Raw genomic sequence first — 19011 nt, 5'->3', positions numbered from 1 at the left:
GATGGATCTGAGTAACATAGAGAAAATGGCATTCTCTGTTGAAATAAAACACTATGAATTTTTGAGGTTGCCATTCAAATTAAAAAATAGCCCACAACCTTCCAACGAATAATGAATAATGTACTATGCGAAATTCAAAATGAAATTTGCCTTTCTTACCTTGATATTATTCAAGTAGTTTAGAACATTTATTGAACTACTTTAGAACATATATTAAGATTTAACTTTTTGATAGATGTAGATCTGCTAACTTCAAAATTCAATTAGATAAAGCACAATTTCTACTAAAATAGATAGCTTATTTAGGACACTTGTGATGGAGTTAAACCCAATCCAATGTGTAATTAAACCTGAAACCAGGACCGCCAAAGAAATATAAGGTATTTAGTTTTTTTTGGATACTGCAGAAGATTTATAAAAAGTTTTGCTAATGTAATGATACCACTTTAATCTTTAAAGAAGAATGCAAATATAAATGTTTTGAAATGTGTAAAAATATTTTATCAAATGAACTGGTCTCTGATATTCAGATTTTACAAAAGAATTCAACCTTTCAACAGAGTCAATATAAAAATGGTGCAGATCTACCCATCATGTATTCAAGTTGGACTCTCAGTGGCACTGAAATGGATTACTCCAAGTAGTAAAAGGAATTACTCGCTGTAGTTTGGGCAACAAACCATCTTTACAGTAGAAGATTTAAGATATTCACAGATTGTAAAACTTTACAATGGGTATTTTCTGTTAAGAAACCAAACTCCAGACTTTTAGGGTGGCAGTTAAAGTTATAAGAGTCTGACTATGAAATAGTTTACAGAAAGTAAGTTTACAGAAAGAATATAATTAAAAGAAAAAACGGAGCTTTGAAACCACGCCAGGAGGTACAAATGTACCCAATATACACCCCTCCTACAACGCACCACGCCAATTTTCCATTGTTCGAAACAGTGCTGGAAGTCTTCTGCAAGTTCTTTTATGACGTGTGCTGCTTTTTCTTTCACAGCTTCAACGATCTGAAATCTTGTTCCTTTTAATGCAAATATGACATTGGGAAACAGAAAAAAGTCACATGGTGCCAGGTCAGGCGAATAAGGTGGATGGTCTAACACTGGGATGTTATACTTGGCTAGAAATGTCTTGACAGACATACAGTGTGAGCCAGTGTGTTGTCCTGATGAAGAACCCATGACTTGTTCTACAATTCTGCTCGTTTTTTTTCTTATTTTTTCACGGAGTTGAGCAACGACCTCAAGGTAGTAATGTTGATCATCATCGCTCTGAATTTTCTGATTTTCAAGCAATTTTCATTGCCATTGCCACTGCGGTGTTATTGCAATTGACTGGATCAAAAGCTCAAAATCCAAAACATTTGGACTTTTTCTTAACTACAGCGATAAGCCCTCATTGAGAGCTTTTCAATGATAAGTAGTATGTATTTTCAGTGGTTCCATAGTTATAGCCAAACGAAATTTTAATTAATGAACTATTTGGATCTTACAAGAAGAAGGCACATCAGTTCGAATCAGACTTCATATATATCCATTTTTATTAACCTCTGATTGTAAAAAAAAAACATTTTACAATAAATAATAATTCAGTAATAATCATAAAAAAAAATCATAATTTATTAGTGAAATAAAATTTTATGTACACTTTATTTTAATTCAAAAATTTTTAGAGGTTATTATTAATAAACCAATATATTTAAATTAAAAAAAGGTAAAAAAATATATATGTATATCAAATCAGATTCAAACCGATGTGTGCATGGTTATGGTTTTGACAAATTTTCACATACACCACATAACTACTTGAGTACGTAAAACAGAATTAATATATAAACTAATATAAAATGCTGATATGAACACCACAAAAAACCGTAATATAATGTGGTGTTCACCACAATGCAATTTTGTAACTGTCTACTTTATTAAAGAATTGGAGGATCGTATCTCACTTAAAAATGAAATAAGTTTAAATGAAATGGAGTGCAGAAAAAACGTTGGGAGACCCCCAATGGTTGTTGGGAGTCCCCTCCCACTTTATGGTACCATCGGGATACCCACACCTTAATGGGTACACCTGAACTCCCCCACTCTTGTATGTAGGTGAGCCCAGACGTCCTAGATACGGAGGCTGCCTCCCTGACTTAAACAATGCCGTGTTTCAACCCTCATAATCAAAAGCCTTATTATTTTTTTCCAGTTATACAGGCTCCTCTTGGCCTTTTCTTAAAATGGTGCTAATAAAATTAGCAACCTCCACTCAGCCTTCCTTACTATATGCAGTTACAGCATGCAGTATAATAGGCACCGATAATCTCTTCCTGTCACTTGCCCAATGGTTGCAGTTAAACACAGTGTCTACACTATCTTCCTCTGAGCACTACCTGCAAGTTGCCGATCTGCGGTGTTTAAATCTCAGCTGGTAACTGCCAGAGTCACTATGGCCAGTCAACAATTAGGTGACCAAAAATCTACTTCCCCATATCGACACCCCACCCATTGTTTAACATCGGTTATTAATTTCCATGTCCATCTACCCTTGTCACTCCCATCCCACTGCGACTGCCAAATAGCGATAATCTGTTCTCTTGCTGCCACCTTCGACATCCTGCCGAACTGAAGACTCCACCAATAATAATGCGAATAGCATCACAGGAGACCATCCTATATGCTCATGTAATGTGCAGGAGTTGTCTGCTATGAAGCACCTCCAGTAAGGTTGTATACTTATGAATTTTTAATCCCCTGCACCACGCAGGGGAAGCGTACATTAGCACAGAGGTTATCGCAATCGCTATATCATTGTTTCTTCTTCCTTGGGTCTAGGAAGAAAAAATCTAAACTTTTCAGATTTTCCTCTAACATCCTTAAATTTTTTCTCTTTCCTTTCAATTAATCTTTTTACTTAGTGTGTTCAGAGTGGATATCAGATTTTTATGAATTCTGGATATAGTTTACTGATTCCATTTAATTTTGGTTAAGTCAGTCTAAGAGGGTGGGGGATATGAGAAAAAAGTCAGTCAAAGAGGGTGAGGAGGATATAAATATCATGGGTCTGGAAACCGAAATTCTTTTTCACCAATTGAAATTGCAAAATTTTGTTGTGGTAACATCTGTCTTGAGTATGTTAAATAGCTGATTTTCCAGATGTGACCCTTTTACATGATAATCAAGGATATTTGTTAATCGAAAGGGAGGTAGTAGCATTATTTATAAAGTTAAATAATTATTAATATTACATAAATTAAAAATGTAATCACTCAATTACATTATTTAATATTATTAACATTAAAATATTACTCACATAATGTATGTATTTGTACATATTTTGCACAATTAAAAAGTAAGTATAATTTATACTTAATAATAGTAAAAACATACTCACAAATTATTATTTATTTCTATATTAAAGGTTGCATTCCCAGTCAAAGCAAAATGAGTTTAATTGTATTTATGTAGTTTTGCATCCATCCAACTTTAATTTCTTGCCAATTTTTCACACATTCTAAAAAAAATGAATTGGTTTAATTCTGTACGGCCCCTGAAAATTAATATTTCTAAATTAATTACTTTTGTTCCTATTTGATAATACATGATTTACAAAAACCAAATTGATGATTTGGTAGTATTTTCGTAACATTAATAATAGGCCTTTGCTGTTTATTAATCAAAAAAATATATACATCTATATAAAAACTTAATGATTTTCTCAGCTGCATTTTCTGGTAGTAGAATAATGAAAATTAACTATCCTGTAAAAATTACACAACTTCTTTAACCAAGAACAGGATTTTTTCTTGAAAATAAACTTACAACATCACAAAGACTAAATGAGATGTTTTTATAAAGTTGCATTTATACAGTATGGCACTCTTAAGCAATGTTTCAACCATTAAAGATACAAAGATGATACTAAGCAAAATGCTTTGTACCTCAAAACAGTCTTTTTTCTATATCATCACCAAGGCCATTGAAAAGTTGTAAATGGAAAAGTTAGAAATGTGAGTCAATTTAAATGCCAATGATAAAATTTTCGGGCTGCGATAATCCTAAACAAAAGGTTTTTCACAGCTAATATAAAAAAAAAAGAAAATTTATAGTACTTCTTAAATAAATGTTCAATAATAAAACTTTGTCTAAAAAGTAAGCGAATGCTCTGAACTTAAAAATATCTACGGGTATTTTTTTTTGTATGAGATGAGTACTTCAGGTGAACTACAGGACAATTTTGAAACTAGCTGTTTCTTTTGATTAGAGTTGTCCCAATGTTTTAAATCAAGATTTTTGGTTTTCAATACTCTTATAATAACAATCAGACTCTTTCCATTTAAAATATTTGAGTGTAACATGGCGGAAGGATGTGATAGTATAATACCAAAAAAATAATTTTTTGAAATCATTTTTTGGTTGAAAAGTTACAATTGCTATTCTATATGAATACCTGTGTGAAGAAAATACAAAGAAAATCTTGAGTAAATACATTCGCTTTATGAAAACTAGCTTAGCCCCATTATTTCGCAAGTTTGCAAACTGGTGGAGGAAGAAATTTGGTACTGCTTAAGAAACCTTTTTCAAGGGAACAAAAATAAGTGATTATTTTATGATAATGAGGAAAGTATAAGCTTAAAGCTAGTGCATAAAAATATAAAATTGACTTTTCTTTAATTTATGAGAAATGTCATGCCAGACCGGTATTCAATCCTGTGACTTAGCGGATTGAAGGCATAAAGCCAAAACACTCGCTCCAATTTCGAGGTTGGACTATTTTTTAAATAATTGATAGTTCTGTTATGATAATAAAGAAGAGGATATGAAGAAAGGTGTTAGCGTAGATTGTTGCATTTTTGAGGAAACTCTCAAATTCAAATTATCAACATAGAAAAAAAGTGAAATCTTTTTGAAAAAATTAAAATTCTACCATACATCGTATAGTAGTTGTAAAAAATGAAATGAAATGGAATTACATGATTACACGGTTCATGAAAATAAAAATTCAAGGCATTTTTTAGTTAAAAATATATGTTGATGTCAGTTGACTGTGCTAAATGCTACCTCTATAACACTTTTAATAATAGCTATGACTTTAATAATACATAATTTAATAGAAATGAAAAGAAATTTTAATTCTTAAGTAGGGCCCATGGGACCCCATTTTCATTTTATAAAAAGCCGATTTCATCTGCATTAATACTAAATACAGCTGGATTTTAAATTGGAATTTAAAGTTCATAAAAATATATTTAAGTGCAGGTCCCAGTAAAAGACTACATGTTTTTTTTTTATTGTAGCTGAAAGATTTATTTATCAGAATAATTATTTATTTTCAATAAGTGGACCACATTCAGTCATATGTTATTATATCGCCAAATAATTATATTTTACTAAAAAAATTAGCTATATTAAAAAGACTTAACGCTAATATTTAGCAAAATTAATTTTATAAACGTTGAGGTTGAAAAAACTAAAAAATGTTTTTTCTGAATTTTTAAAATTTGAAGCCAAAATATCAAGGGGGCCTTTACTGATTATGATGATAGTTGGATATGTTTTGGCTGGGGTGGTGGGGGTTCGCTAATTGCGAACCCCCACCACCCCAGTGAGATTTTTTATTCCTCGGCCCAAGGAAGAAGAAACAATGTTATCGTGATTGCGATAACATTGTTAAGCAGATCCACCACTTAGCTTGGATTTATGGATCTTAATTTAGCCACCTCCCCTACAAACCTCAGATTCCACTTAGCAGCCAGACTACTGTTGTAGTCGTCTGCTATGTTGTGCCGTCACAGGTGACCGATAGAATTAAATAAACTAATAATATTTAAAAAGTAGAAATTTATTTAAAGTGGCCACTAATACCACCACACCCGCGCGAATGAAACACGGTATGCGCGCACCCATTTAGTTAGAATCATTGAATTAAATAAATAAAAAATATTGTATTCAAATAAAATGATAAATATTTTAAGTTAAGTTGGGTGTGTAAGCCATAGATCAAAAAAAAAGTCGCGTGATGGGAAAGCCCTACAACTGTGTTGTCAGCCTTTATTTTTTTAATGCATGATAATCACAACGCTGTCTCTGTACCCCAATATTAAAACTGTACATTCTTAATTGTTAATTAATTAATTAAAAAAACTAATAATACTAATTATATAAACTCTAATATTAGATTATTAAAAAGATAAAAAATCATTTTTAAAACAATTAATTTATTAAAACAAACTTATAAACAAAACAATTTATTTTATTTTTTTTAAATTGTTTCTACTCTTCAGATAAGTAAACTCTTCTAATAAATTGCGGCATATTGAAGGTAAGGTATTAAGAGCGGGAATAAATATTATAGAATGAATACTACCAAAAAAACCATAATTAATTGGTGGTGTGTGTTTTCATAACTATCCCCACTTGCTGCAAATGTTTCAAAAGCATATATCAATACAAATAAATTAAACATAATTTAAGCTCTAAAAACCTTTTTCAATTAAGATAATTAAATAAAAGATTACAAAGCTTAATAAAGGTAATAAAGATGCCACCATATGCCTGTCCGGGATTCAAACCCGGGACCCTCCGCACGAAATGCAGAGACGCATTTAAAGATTTTAAATCTTCTTTTAATTAAAAATTTTAATAGAAATTGCCGTTTTTATTTAGAAAATTTATATAAATAAAGTGTAATTTTAAGGAATATAAAGGTTAAGTATGATATCTTTGGACTTTTCAATTCTTAAAGACTGCTGAATTTATCATTTATCCGGTATAACAGTGTAAATTAGTTTTTTAATGTTTCTTTCTTTTTTTACGCTCAAGACTGAAAGAGGTTTCTTTATCGTTTGCATCAACAACAGCTTCCTTATGTTAATTGTAAATTGTGACTCACAAATATAATTACGAGTTGAAATTATTTCCTTGTAAAATCTTATTTTCTATACAAATTTAAATGTACAGAACAGAACAATTTTGTAAGTTTATTCGATAGAATAAATAAATGTTTTATGTCAAATTACTTGAAAATAATGTAAAAATTTAACTGATTTTAAAATTTGCAAATATAATATTATTACGTAAAACTTATTTATTTAATAAACACTTCCAAACACAGGATGAAATTTGAGACGCGCTCTGTAAAGATGTGAACAGGTCACTGACTAATGTCAAACTGACCGGTCTATAATTGCAAAGCTAAATGATGAAATGAGCATGTTGCAACATGAATTTTCCTGAAGACTGGAAATGATTTCAAGCGCCTGTTATAACTTAAACACAGCAGTTGAATGGTTCAAACAAGTCTTTTTCAACTATAGTAATAAGTATAAAAATATTAAAGTACAAAGAATACAAGAAACTCCTCCTTGATGCACTTAATTAGCGAGTCAAAATGGTATTATCACTTTTAACAGGTTTGTCTTGATTTTTGAGATGTTATAACTTTTTTATTAGTACAATACACAAGAAAATTTTTTATTTGCCATAAAATCTACAAAAACAGTGCAAGTTACTTAGTTGTCACCAGCCCTATGCGAGTTATTTGAAGACAAAATTTATTTTTTTTAAAAACTAGTCTTCAAAAATTCATAAAAATTTAGGGGTAAGAATATCACCATTAATATTATTTATGGTAAAACTAATAACATATACCTACATATAAAAAAAATAATTCCTTCAATAAAAATATTTAAATGCAGTCAGAAGGCTCTTAAATATAGAATAATTACTATTCAGAGCTCTTTAATACAGGACAATTACTATTCTGAGCCCATGACTGCATTTAAATATTTTCACTGAAGGTCAAAATTTTCTTATCGATGTAAGACCTGGTAAGAACTTAGTCATTAAGACAACCTTAAGTGCCTGCTATTTCTACAAAAAGAAAATATATTTAAATAAATTAAAGCAATCTGAAGGTTGATTGGTCACCCACTGTTTTATTTAATGAAATACTGGATAACCGTGTTCAGTCTAATGCTTTTCTTACACCTAGTGTTTTTTTTTAGTTCAACTATTTTTTTTTTGGCAGTTGTGATTTTATTTGAAAACTTATGGATATAACATTATTAATGTACTGAGCCAGAAATGAAGCATTTCTATTTCTATTTATTTATTTATTGATCTTCAATCTGATCCCAACAGCATTACCTGTAATTGTACTGTCATCAAACTCTACAAAGACCATTTGTGGGAGCTCACTAGGCTCAAGCTGGTTTAGTGTAGCGCAGACCACTTGATTTTTCCAAGTATATCAGTTAATTTTTGATTTGGTTCCATCCTGATTTTGTATTATACTAGCAAATACCCCATTTGAATAACAAAAGATCAATTCCAAAGATATAACATTTCTGAATAACTGTGATCAGTTAAATCAAGAGTGTAACTGATGCGTGCAAAAGTTAGTCTTCAACAGACTAACAATACTCTGTTTGAATTTTGAAAATCAGACGATTGTTTGCAGAGATATTATAAAAGCACCCCAGGGGCACCCCTTTGTTATCAATTGGTGGTAATTGGTCTAACCTCATGCAAGGTACTCTCATCACCTCACAACTTTAGCCTTACATGCAGTCCCCACGGGAAGCCCATTAAACAGAATTTTTTTAAATTTATTTTATTAACGTAAATTTAATTCTATTATTTTTGTAATATTATTCAATCAATTGATTTGAATCATTCAGTTTAAATGCAGCCAAGAGAGTGGTAAATGCTCACAGTTCTTTAATCCAATTTGCTTATGCTTCAACCAGCAAATCTCCACTACTACATGTATATATACATATTTATATAGCCTATGAAACTCAGTAACGTAAGGATTCCAATGTGATGACATACATCTAAATTGGTTCGGCCATTGAGCTGAACCTTCCACCTTGATAGTGGAACAAACAAATATACATACACTCTAAATACATTATACCCCTTTTTGGGTAGTCATGTAAAAAAGATAAAAACCAAATACTCACGTAACAAAATATTTAAAAAAAGTAATAAAATATAAAATTAAATGCAACAGATGTAACAATATTTATATAAGTAAAACCAATAGATCATTTAACATGAGATATACAGAACATTATACAGCACTAAAAATAGAAAAAGAGGTATATCTAATGTAGCTGACCATCTGTTAGAATGCAACATAATATAGTATTACTGATTGTACAAACTACAAGATTTTGGAGATTAGTGATAATGATAAAAAATGAATATTCTTGCTTGAGAAATATCTCATTCAAAAATATAAACAAATACAAAATGATAAACCACCAGATCACATTTGAGATGATGATTAAATTAACAATATAATAAAACTAAAATCTAACAGTTGGCACGATAAAGGAAAAAACTAAAATTTAAAGATTAGATTATCCCAGTAGTAAACAGCACAAGTACATGTATTTTTACAATATTTTAACTACGACAATGGAAAAATATTAAAATAAGTGAAACAACACGACAAATTAAAAATAATAAGTCTTAATGTTATAAACATAGGATATAATAACTGAAGATACAAGATAGTATGAAAACTAGTTATAAGGTACGTCTAACTAATCTAATTACTGTGTTTGGTGGTTTGGATATTATAAAATATTAAATTTTATTAGCACAGTGATCAAAATGTTACAGAATTATTTGAATATTAAAAAAACACATATATATATATATATATATATATATGTATATATATATATATATATATATTGTATATGTGTGTGTGTATCAGTAGAGGATTAATATGAATCTAAAAATATTCATTTCAATAAAGTAATATATAGCGTTGGGCAGACCATGTAGAAAGAACTAAGGGCAGATTAAATTAGCATTTGAATGGATACATCTAGATGTTGTGCCTACTAAAAAGACCCAAGGCTTGTTAGACTGACATTATCGAATATTTTGACTGAATTATTAGAAAACTGCACAAAACCCCTTCTGCTGAAGAGGCCTTCACTGCAGGATGAAGGCCTCTTCATCTTATAAATAAAACAAATATAACAAACCACCTAGTACAGAATATTAATATTCTGGTGGTTTGTTTAATAGAATTTAAGGATAATTTAACAGAACAGTGGAATAATATGGATCTGAAAAATATTAATTTCAGTATATACATATACACTATAATATATTAACAACTTGACCACCATTTTCAAAAGAAATGTATGTTAATTGTACATAAATTTTAATTACCATAGAATTAAGTCCCTGAAATATGCGTACCCAACACTAACAACAACAAAATAAATAAGTTTAAAAATTGTATCTTTGAAAATTACCAAATGGCCACCATTTAAATGTTTAAATCATTATTAATACCTACATAAATATTAGTTTTATCAAATTATGTTTTATTAGATAAAATACTAAGCCCTTTATTGCAAATAAAATCAAACCTCATTTGTTCAAATTGGCTGATAAACAGCTAAGATATGGCTAAAATTGGACCACAAAAATTATGCAATTGTCTATTTTCACTTCTTCATTAATTGAATTTAATAAGTTTCTATTATTAATAAGTGAAAACACAGCAATAATAACAAAGAGCTTATACTGTAACAAGTGCTTTACATAGCATAAATTTACCACTACAGTATCTTAATAAGGGATGAGCCAATAAAAATTATGATTTTAAAAACTAATTTTTTTATTTATAATCTAGAAAATAATTATTAATATAAATTGGCAATTTATTTAATAACATTAACTGCTGAACCTTAAGACATTCTTAGTACCGAATACTACACACTGAAGATAACAGAGATAACATGATCTGGAAATATAATCCATTAATAGCATTCATTCATTACCTATGTGTGGTAGATCGCCCAATCCTCTTGAAACCAAGTGTTTAAGTTTATCTCAGTTCTTCCACAAAGTAGAACTAAATGATGACAGGCAGGTTGTTTGGGGCTTTGTAACACTGCATCTCTTATATCTCTACGTTTTACAACACTTTAATGGCAGTGCATAATTCAGATAGATATTTTTCATTTTTGTAGAATGCTTTAATCCCACAAGCAAGTTTTTCACCCATCCAATCAATACTCCACCACAAATAAACGTGATGGAAACAAACAAAAAATGTTCATAACCACCTTTTTCAACGGCTTACCATTTACAGACACTACATAACTTTCAGATTAAAAAGAAAACTTTTCAAGTATTCACCAAAGTGTATACAAAATAATGTAAAGAGAATGAAGGTTCTATCAGAAAAAGTGTGAGGCATGATCTATGATTGCAAACTATCACTAGATTAGTATATCTTTGTTGAAAGTTATACCTCAAAAGGTTTAGTTCTGCAATACTTATCTGTTATTTGTCAAAAGTTAATAAACTTACACATCATATTTCTAAATGACATTCAGAAATAGATAGTGAATGAAAATATTAAATTTATGAATAAATTTGTGCTTCAAAGCAAAAATGGATGGTGTAATTTCAGTGTACAACTGTTATCCTGGTACAACTATCAAACAGAGAGGGAGTAAGAGGCTGTTGAGAAATGTGACATGCATAGGGTGCACACAGTTACACTTCATCTACTTCACTGAATCAAATTAAATGAAAAAAGCATATATAAATGTGTATAAAACATCATTTTTCCATTTCAGTATATACTGATTATCCTCCCACTAAATACCAACACAGCCGGAGTGGTTGCTAATTATTTAGTACAACTACTGCCTACACAAAGATTGACAACTGTATATAGCATAAAAAGGTACTTCTTAATAATAATAAACAAAATAATTATTTATTTAACAATTACACATTTACAATAAAGAGCTCAGAAACAAAACAAACAAAAAAATCAAAATATACTACTGTGGTAAATGATATAGAATAAAGGTGCATGGCCTAAATAAAAATTAATATAAAAAATAAACATCACACGACAGGAATGGTATTATAAATACAACTGCCAACAATACATACATTTTAAAAACCAAATTTAAAAAATTGTGCATTTATGAACATAATATAAAATGAAAATGTATTCAATTATATATATATATATATATATACTAGTAGTATATACAATTTCATTTCAGTTATGAAGTTATTTTAAATAGTTCATTGTCTAGGTTTATAAATATAAAGATGCTATAATTAGGCAACAGTCTGGTAACTATCAGAAAAGAAATATATTTATATAACGTATAAAAATATTCATTTTAAAATGTATGAGAAAATATTCAACCTATAATTACATAAAATACTCTGCTAAAAATATGATTATTTACATAAAAATAAAAATATATAGCTAAGTTTTATTTTTTTTATAAACAATACAATTTTTTAATTAAGAAACCTAATAGACATCTTCTGTTCAACATCAGTCCTTTCCAAGGCCTTACAAAACTCTTCAAATGATATCATTTGATCTCCATTTTGATCTGCTTCAAGAATTGTACGTTCTGCAATAGAAGTAAGCTGTTCTTCACTACAAAAAAAAAAAATCAGTCAATACATCATGTTATAATTGTTATATAATTAATATTATATAAAACAGTTAATATAATTTGTTATATCAGTTAATTTAAGCAAATTATGCCTTTACATTGTATTAAATCTTTCTGATAAACTAATAAGTTCAAGTTGTTGACTACATTAACAGAGTAAAACAAAATCAAGAATCTTCTTATAACAGAATCTCCATTCAGTAAAACCCTTTCTACAAGAAAATATTTTCCTAGTCCCATGAATTTCACTAAGAATTTAATTTTTATATAATAACAGAACTTGGCTAGTGAAAAAATGCAAATGAAATCATCCACATTAATTGATAACTTCCTATTGTATGTAGCCACTTATTAATGACTGCACAGAATAGTGAATAAAACAAAGTTTCTATTGTTTTAAGGATAGCAAAACTGCAATGAGCTGTTCACATCACAACAGAGCAACCACTATAAAAACCAATCTCAAAGTTAATAACAATTATAAAGATGAGCACATCCTGAACTAAAAATGCAGTTGCATCAGAAACAAACAACGTGGAAACCAAATTCAGAAGATACATTTACTACTATAATTTACAGAAATGGAAAAAATAATATTTACAGAAAAAATAATCGATTCGAAAAAATAAATAATAATCCAGAATTCTTTAATATCATTTTTAAACCCAGAATTTTGAAAATAATAGAAAATAAATACATACATACATTTTGAAAATACAATAACTAAACAACAAAAGCTTCATTAAATAATTTTAATATTTATTTATTTTTTGTTTTTTTAATTGTGATCATCAGCAAGTAATTTGGTTAGATTAAATTTATTTGCTTAACAAATTTAAAAACGTAAAAATAAAATTTAAATTTGTACATTTAGTTTTAAAAATTATCACTATGTTTCACTCGGCTTTTTATGATACAATTATTAAAATTGACGTAGGAAGTGCAATTAAAATAGTGTTAATTAAAAACCACATGAATACTATAAATGCAGCAGTCTTTTTTTTAAATAAATTATTGCTTTTATGGTTGTGTTTACAATCTATAAAATGTTTGTTATAAAAGGTTGGAAAAAGGGTTTATTGGTGGTACTTTAATGCAAAAGTAAACACAATTTTTTTTTTTATACTTTAAATAAAGTTTAGTTTTTTTTAAATACTGCAATGATTAATCACCCTTTGCTATTTTTGAAGTACAATCATAATTCAGTCACTTCAGAACTTCTGTGTTTTATGGACAATTTTTAAAAAAACCAGTCAAATGATTTTCCCAGGCATCTGAGTTCTGTAGAGACCAAAACAAATGGTACTCTGAAAATACAAGGTCAAGACTATATGGTGAATGCATCAAAACTTCCCACCCAAGCTCTCTTAGTTTTCAACAAATTATCAAAGACCGTATGGTCTGCTACACGATTTGTGTTATTGTGATGGAAGATGACCCCTTTCCTACTGATCAATTCTGTTTGCTTTACCTTGATTGCTTGGCAAGATTAGCTGCAGTTAACAGTCAAGAATTTCTTTTCAATGCCACCTACCCACCCACCCAAATTAGAAATTTAGTGTTTAACGCTAGCCATATTAATAACAGGAAATTGGCTTGGGGACACCAACTTTTTTGTTTAGTCTTGTGTGTGTTCATGTGAGGTTGTGTCAGTTGCCAGTCCAGCTGCTGCAACTGGCACAGAGCAGACCACTGATATGCCAGTCAGATGCACACCAACGACTTTCTCCTGCTAACTAAAGAAACCTTTTTTTACTGCTAAATATTAACTAATAATCCCTTTCTTTTATTAATAAATTAAATAAATAAAATAATAAGTAAGTAAAAGTACAAAAATAAGATATAAATAAAAATAATTTACATCTATAAATTAAATTAAATAATTTGTAAATTGACAACAGACTGCTTCTAGCAGGAAAGAATCAACTGAGAGAGTTGCCATGTACACCCCCCATTGGTCCACTCTGCACCAATAGCAGCTAAAACAAAAATTTGAGCACATATAGCAAACAAAAAACCTACACACCATTCTTTTTTTATAGAGAATGATGGTTAGGACATAAATAGGATAATAATGGATAGATAACTTTACCTTATATTTGCTCCAACCATCATGTGAAGTATAGCCAATAGTTCATCTCGAGAAATCATATCATCATTATCAAGATCATACATTTTAAAAGCAACTGAAACCATAAACAACATTATAGATTTATTGGAAGTAAATGATTAGCACTGCCATCAAATAACTATTATTAAAATCTGTTGTTTTGTACTGTTCCAGGACCAAAGTACAAATATAGTTTAAACATACAGAATTGATTAAACAACACAATGAAATATAAACATTATAAAAAAAGTTTGATAACACTTAGAAATTTTAAATATTAATCAACTCACCAAAGGTGAGTTGAGGAAGAAGCTCTGAAAAATATTTTGCTTTGTACTTTGGAAGGAAAAGTTCTGTTACTCTGAAATTGAGTTGTTTTAATAATTTTAATCTTAAACATGTAACTTAAATGATTATGAATGCAGGTGGTGTTATTAAAATACAAAGGAAAGCATTTTAATATGAAAATCGATGTTGTAAAATATATAATGCTACTCAGGTCACAATATTGTTTTTACTTAAATAAAAATTTTATGAGAAAAAGATTATTTAGCACACAAAATATTAGTTGCATATACTTAACTGCAAACAAAATATTTGTGAGAGAGAGAATTATGGTTCATCACCACCCACACATATTGAAATTCAATATTTTGAATTTCATCAGGTACTGAGAGAAGTGAAGTATGGGAAGGTTGCTGGCATCAATAACCTACCAGCAGAGCTCATTAGAACTGTAGGAAATCAGGTTCAAAAGAACTATTCCAGCTATTGAATAAGAATTTACAAGGCCTGGCAACTTCTTTCGGAATTTAAGTAATGCACCGTTGAACCCTGCCAAATAAAACAACTGAATTGAATACAAACAACATAGAACTCTTACCTTAGTAGTTCATAAATCTAAAATCGTAAACTCAAAAATGAAATTTCTAGAAGAATATCTAGATTTCACGGCGTAAGAAGTGCTCAATAATCAACTAAATAAGGAAGAACAAAGAAACATTGCACAGTCTATGTAGGCCTAGTGAAGGCTTTTGATATTGTTGACCAGATGCAATTCAGATTTCTGAGTGAGGTAAAAATTAAATACAAGGACAGGAGGATGATACAAATCTGAACATAGACGAGTTAGCAGTGATAAGACTCAGTAAACATGAAATGAAGGCTAACACCAGACATAAAGAGCCAACATCAGATCTATTCTGCTAAAAGATATATTCAGGAAGAGCTAAAAATTTAAGAAAACAGATTGGTAAAAGAATGTGTGGTCAGAAAAAGAGTAGAAATGATACACTTTGCTAATGTTACAGCAAAATTCACAGCATTAATTACAAAAAAAAGAAGACTAAGATTCTGTCATGTAACCATGATACACAAGCACACTGTGTGAAGAGTGGAGAGTGACTATGGTACATTAATTCTTCTATCTATCTCAGAAGTTGACAAACATATTGCAGGTTAAAAAGCAGTTGTAAGCAATCGGCTACACAAAGGCTGATTTTAATTACAAGCACAAACTTTATACCAGTAAAATAGTATTTCAAAAGAACTGAGGAAAGTTATAACCTTTGAAGCATGTTAATATACAGAAATATGCTTTGAAGCATATTAAATAATAAAAAATATTAACATAAAATTATATTAAAAAAAGAGAGCAGACGATGTCTAATGATTAACTGTCGATGAGAACTTTTCACCAAAAATTCATTACAAAAGAACAAACAAATGCAAAATTATTTATTTAGTATTCTGATACATCAATATGCGAATTAACAAAAAAGAATGTTTGAGCAGCTATCATAATGGATAAGTACAACACTAGCCAGAATTCTCTCACTAAAATTAAGACAAATATTTCTATAAATTGATAATATTTATAAAGAAAGTAAAACAGTTGTTCCAGCTGGCTTATGAAATTAATTAATTTATCACAATGAACAGATTATAATCTGTACTTATGACATAATATATGCATATATTAATATTATTTACTTACACTTCAATTTTTGTTCCCTGGAGTTTAATGTATTATCTTTGGATTTTTTTATCGGTCTAAAACGAGCAAGAACTTGCATAAACTGACGAAAATTAACTCGATCATCACCAGAACCATCATTGAAAAAGGCATGAACAATTCTATCACCAAGAGGATTAATTGCAAGTTCTGGAATTCTTAAAAAATCCTCCCTACTTAAAGTTCCACAATCACCTCTATCAAGACTAGTAAATCTGCTGTATAATCTTTCTATCTGATTAGGAGTAACTAAAAAAACACAAATTAAATTAATCAAAAATGGCTAATAAAATGAATTATCAATACTGCACAAATATGTAATTAAAAAAAGGTTCATGATAAACAATTGTATATAATAAGTGATGAAATTGGATGTAATCATGTAATTGTATGTAAAGCATGTAACTGTATATAGTAATTGATGCGTAGCATACGTTTTTGCTACAAAAACTTTCTTTTCAAACAAAACTATTAAAAAAATAGTAATTCTGAGCAATTACTTGAAAAGCTTCAATTTTGTTCATATTTTAATACACCACAGAAGATATGCATAGGATCAGGAAAACAAGATCTAAATGTCAGAAAACAAGTTGGACAAGGGATGACCTGTGCAAGGTCAAATTCCGCACCACATTTTCAGTGCTCTAGTCAATTAGCTATCACTTTTGTGAGTTATCAAGACCTGTTTAGATGCTAATCCATTCTGTGGGAAGGGGTTAGGGATAAATTATCAAGGTAAGAAAGACAGTACTTATATCTTCTTGTAGGACTCTAGGCCAAAATTATGTTTAAACGAAAATATAGACATTACAGAAAGAGACTAAACCACATGTTCCAAGCTATTACTCATGTGTACGATGAATAATCTCCTTACAAAGAGCACAGTCAGTCATTTTCAATGGTTGACTCCAAGTCCAACTCCTGACAACTATTAAGATTAGTTTATGGTTTATTCCTCTCGCCACAAAACTCTAACCTCAACTCTAATTTTAGTCTTTAAGTTCATCTCTAACCTTAACCTCTCTCTCCATAGAATTTTAATTTCTCACCAAAGAACAAATTAGCATCTGATCAGGTTGCTGTAACTCACTAAATTGATTTCTAATTGACTAGGGTACTAATAAAATGGCTGTACAACATTTAGATCTTGTTTTTTCCTGATTCTACTAAGTACCTCTACTATGGTATATTAAAGTATTAAAAATGTAGGGTTATCTAGTAATTGTTCAGAATTACCAACAAAAAAAAAACCATCTTTTGTGCAGTAGTCACAAAAATTAATAAATCCTGTTTCACAAATTACTTAACATAACATTACAGTTGATAATAAACTACCAAGAGCATAAATAGTAATTATGTGTGTATATATATTATTTTAAAATGAATGCATAATAATTTTAATTGCTTAATTGCAGAGGGATCAGGAATTAAGCATTACAGTTAAAAACAAGAAAAACAGCCTAACAATAGACACATGCTACAATGTACCTCCCACACTAAATACAACTTTGTGACTTCACTATCAAATTTTCATAATATATTTCCATACACAAGCTTCAAGATTGTTAATTCACTAACATAACTTAGGTGCAGAAGCAGTTAAAATTTCAACTGTTATTAACAATCTACACAAATACTAGGTTAAAAAAAATACTGACAAGCAAACGAAATAATAGGTTATTTACTTGTAAATATATAAATTTATCTGTCAACCATTTCAGATAAAAGATCAACATATACACTATTAATCGTTTACAAATTTTTAAAAACTGTTATTAAAGTATAAGATTTAATAATTATATTTTATCAATTCAACTTTATAAAACAATTATATAAAGCAAGAATTCTACGATATAAAACGCTGAAAACAGAACTGTAACTTTCGCGAATAACAAGATTTCTAAATTAATATATAAACAAGCTTTAATAACACTTACACCCAGTTTCCTCCTGAATTTGGGCTATTTCTTCCTCCTGAAGCAAAAGAGAAGATTTATTTCCCATTTTATCTTAATAAGTGATTAGTTTTCACAAAACACTAAAACGTAACACGAAAATATCAGCAACTAAACAATTAGGTTAATTTTTTTAACTTTAGTGTCAGTGTCAACTTGATTTAAGGACGCACAGATGGTTAACTCTTTACATACAAAAATATCTACTCGCCAGTACGTTAATAGTTTCGGATTGTTGACTGAATATTTTTTGTGATAAAATATTGGAAAACAGTTGAAATTTGTTAAAACTCGAAATTATTCGTATAAATTGAACGTTTGTATACGGACAGCTTATCAAAGTTCGCCATATCATAATGTTACCATGCTGTTACCTGTCAGACACTAATTGTTCATTTATAATTTGTGAACGCTATATTAAATTATATAACAAAATGTTGTAACATTTAAATATAGCAAACTT

At 29.4% G+C, this 19011-nt stretch overlaps 1 protein-coding gene across 1 annotated transcript; it reads right to left on the bottom strand.

Moving 5' to 3' along the window:
* Positions 1-11738: 11738 nt before the first annotated feature.
* On the bottom strand, positions 11739-18865 carry elm (calcineurin like EF-hand protein 1 elm). Its single transcript, XM_075367444.1, has 4 exons — positions 18531-18865; positions 16576-16842; positions 14562-14655; positions 11739-12450 (listed from the first exon to the last, which is right to left on the bottom strand). Exons 1-4 carry the CDS (start codon positions 18595-18597, stop codon positions 12306-12308), a joined length of 573 nt encoding a protein of 190 aa, XP_075223559.1. The 5' UTR covers positions 18598-18865; the 3' UTR covers positions 11739-12305.
* Positions 18866-19011: the final 146 nt, after the last annotated feature.

The sequence above is a fragment of the Lycorma delicatula genome, chromosome 5 (assembly GCF_047948215.1).
Source record: "Lycorma delicatula isolate Av1 chromosome 5, ASM4794821v1, whole genome shotgun sequence".
Lineage (NCBI taxonomy): Eukaryota > Metazoa > Arthropoda > Insecta > Hemiptera > Fulgoridae > Lycorma > Lycorma delicatula.
The sequence above is the reverse complement of the archived record's forward strand: the minus strand, read 5'-3'. Positions and strand labels throughout refer to the sequence as shown.

Coding starts and splice junctions, on each gene's coding strand:
- elm (XM_075367444.1), bottom strand. CDS start 18,597: ATGGGAAATAAATCTTCTCTTTTGCTTCAGGAGGAAGAAATAGCCCAA. Junction 16,843..18,530: donor AATTCAGGAGGAAACTGGGT/GTAAGTGTTATT, acceptor GTGTTTTTTTAG/TTACTCCTAATCAGATAGAA. Junction 12,451..14,561: donor ATGGTTGGAGCAAATATAAG/GTAAAGTTATCT, acceptor TTTTTTTTGTAG/TGAAGAACAGCTTACTTCTA.